Source organism: Cariama cristata, unplaced genomic scaffold, assembly GCF_000690535.1.
Source record: "Cariama cristata isolate BGI_N322 unplaced genomic scaffold, ASM69053v1 scaffold33675, whole genome shotgun sequence".
NCBI classification, from domain to species: Eukaryota; Metazoa; Chordata; class Aves; order Cariamiformes; family Cariamidae; genus Cariama; species Cariama cristata.
This window is the reverse complement of record NW_009616375.1, coordinates 19,340-20,655: the sequence shown is the minus strand read 5'-3', so window position 1 is coordinate 20,655 and position 1,316 is coordinate 19,340. Positions and strand designations below refer to the sequence as shown.

General features: G+C 58.9%; 1 protein-coding gene across 1 annotated transcript in view; it reads left to right on the top strand.

Moving 5' to 3' along the window:
- The first annotated feature begins 936 nt into the window (after positions 1 to 936).
- ABCB9 (ATP-binding cassette, sub-family B (MDR/TAP), member 9) overlaps positions 937 to 1,316 on the top strand; it is a 12,575-nt gene continuing 12,195 nt past the window's right edge. The window contains exon 1 of the mRNA XM_009700147.1: positions 937 to 1,311. Coding sequence (XP_009698449.1) covers positions 937 to 1,311 — 375 coding nt within the window. The remainder of the gene's footprint in view (positions 1,312 to 1,316) is intronic.

The following is a 1,316-nucleotide window of genomic DNA, read 5'->3' as shown; positions in this document are numbered from 1 at the left end:
CGTACGGCGCAGGAGCAGGTGGGCAGCTCCCTCGGTTTAAAGGACGTCGAGCTTTTCACCCTTTTCTGTGTCAATTCAGATCCAGCCCCACCATTGCTGCCGCCAGTCAGACCCACCGGTGACAGCGAAGGCAGCGTCCCATCCCAGAGCCTCCCTCTCCCACGGGACGCCGCTGTGGATTTCCACAACCCCTTTTTAATTTCCTCTTGGGATTTTTGTTGTGTCACTGAATTGCATGCTGACCGCGCAGAGGGTTTAGTGGGTTGCCCCAAATTAAGAGGGCTGGGGTCAGCAAGGTGTGACAGGCGGCTCTACCTATGATTTATTATTTTTTTGATGAGGGGCGTCTGTTACAAAGCCGAGTTGCTCTCCCTTCTGCTTTCTTATGGTTTTGATTGAATACTCGGTTTCAGCTTTGTCCTGGGAAAGGTGGGGAGGGACTCTCGGATCACGAATGTCCAAGCTGAACACCTACACGGCTCCGTAGCGCAGGACACGTGGGCTGCGCAGATGTCCCAGCATCACCCAGGTGCTGGGGACCTCCTGGCTGGCCCCGCAGCTGCCACACCAAGCGGGGATGAAGATTCCCACCAAGACGAGCAGATTTCTGCTTTGGGATTCAGGATGGGTGGAGGCATCTGGGAGGGAAGTTTGTCCTCATTTGTGTGTCTCACTTTACGAAATATCTTGGAGTGTATGCAGCAGGAGAAGGGAGGGAGGAGTAGATAGTGATGTCTGGGGTCAGGACGGGCTAGTGGGGAGCTGGCATGGTTGTCCCCGCATCCTGCTTCCCTTTCCCCACCACTTCCCCAGGGTGAATAACAACCCCGTCCCTCTCTTCTCACCCCACAGCAGAGGCCAACATGACCACGTCCTCCCCGTGCTAGGGCTTCCCACCACCACCTCGGAGACACCCACCCCAGCCCAGCAGCGAGGATGCGTGCCTGGAAGGCGGTGGCCAGCACACTGGCACTCAGCGGGGCTGATGTGGTGGTCACCACGCTGCTCTACACCCATGGCCGGGGTGGCCGGGATGTCCTGCAGGACCTGCGGCACTTCAACATCTTCAACTCGCTGCTGGACATTTGGGGGGGCTGCCTCTACCGCAGCTGCGTGCTGCTGGGGGCTGCCATCGGGGTGGCCACCAACACGGCCTATGGCCCCCGGCGCCTCAGGGCATCGCGGACCTTCATCGCCGTCGTCTGCCTCCTCATGGGCATCTACATGATGGTGAAGCTGCTGCTCTACTCGGAGGTGCGGAAAACCATCAGGGACCCCTGGTTCTGGGGGCTTTTTGCCTGGACCTACGTGGCGCT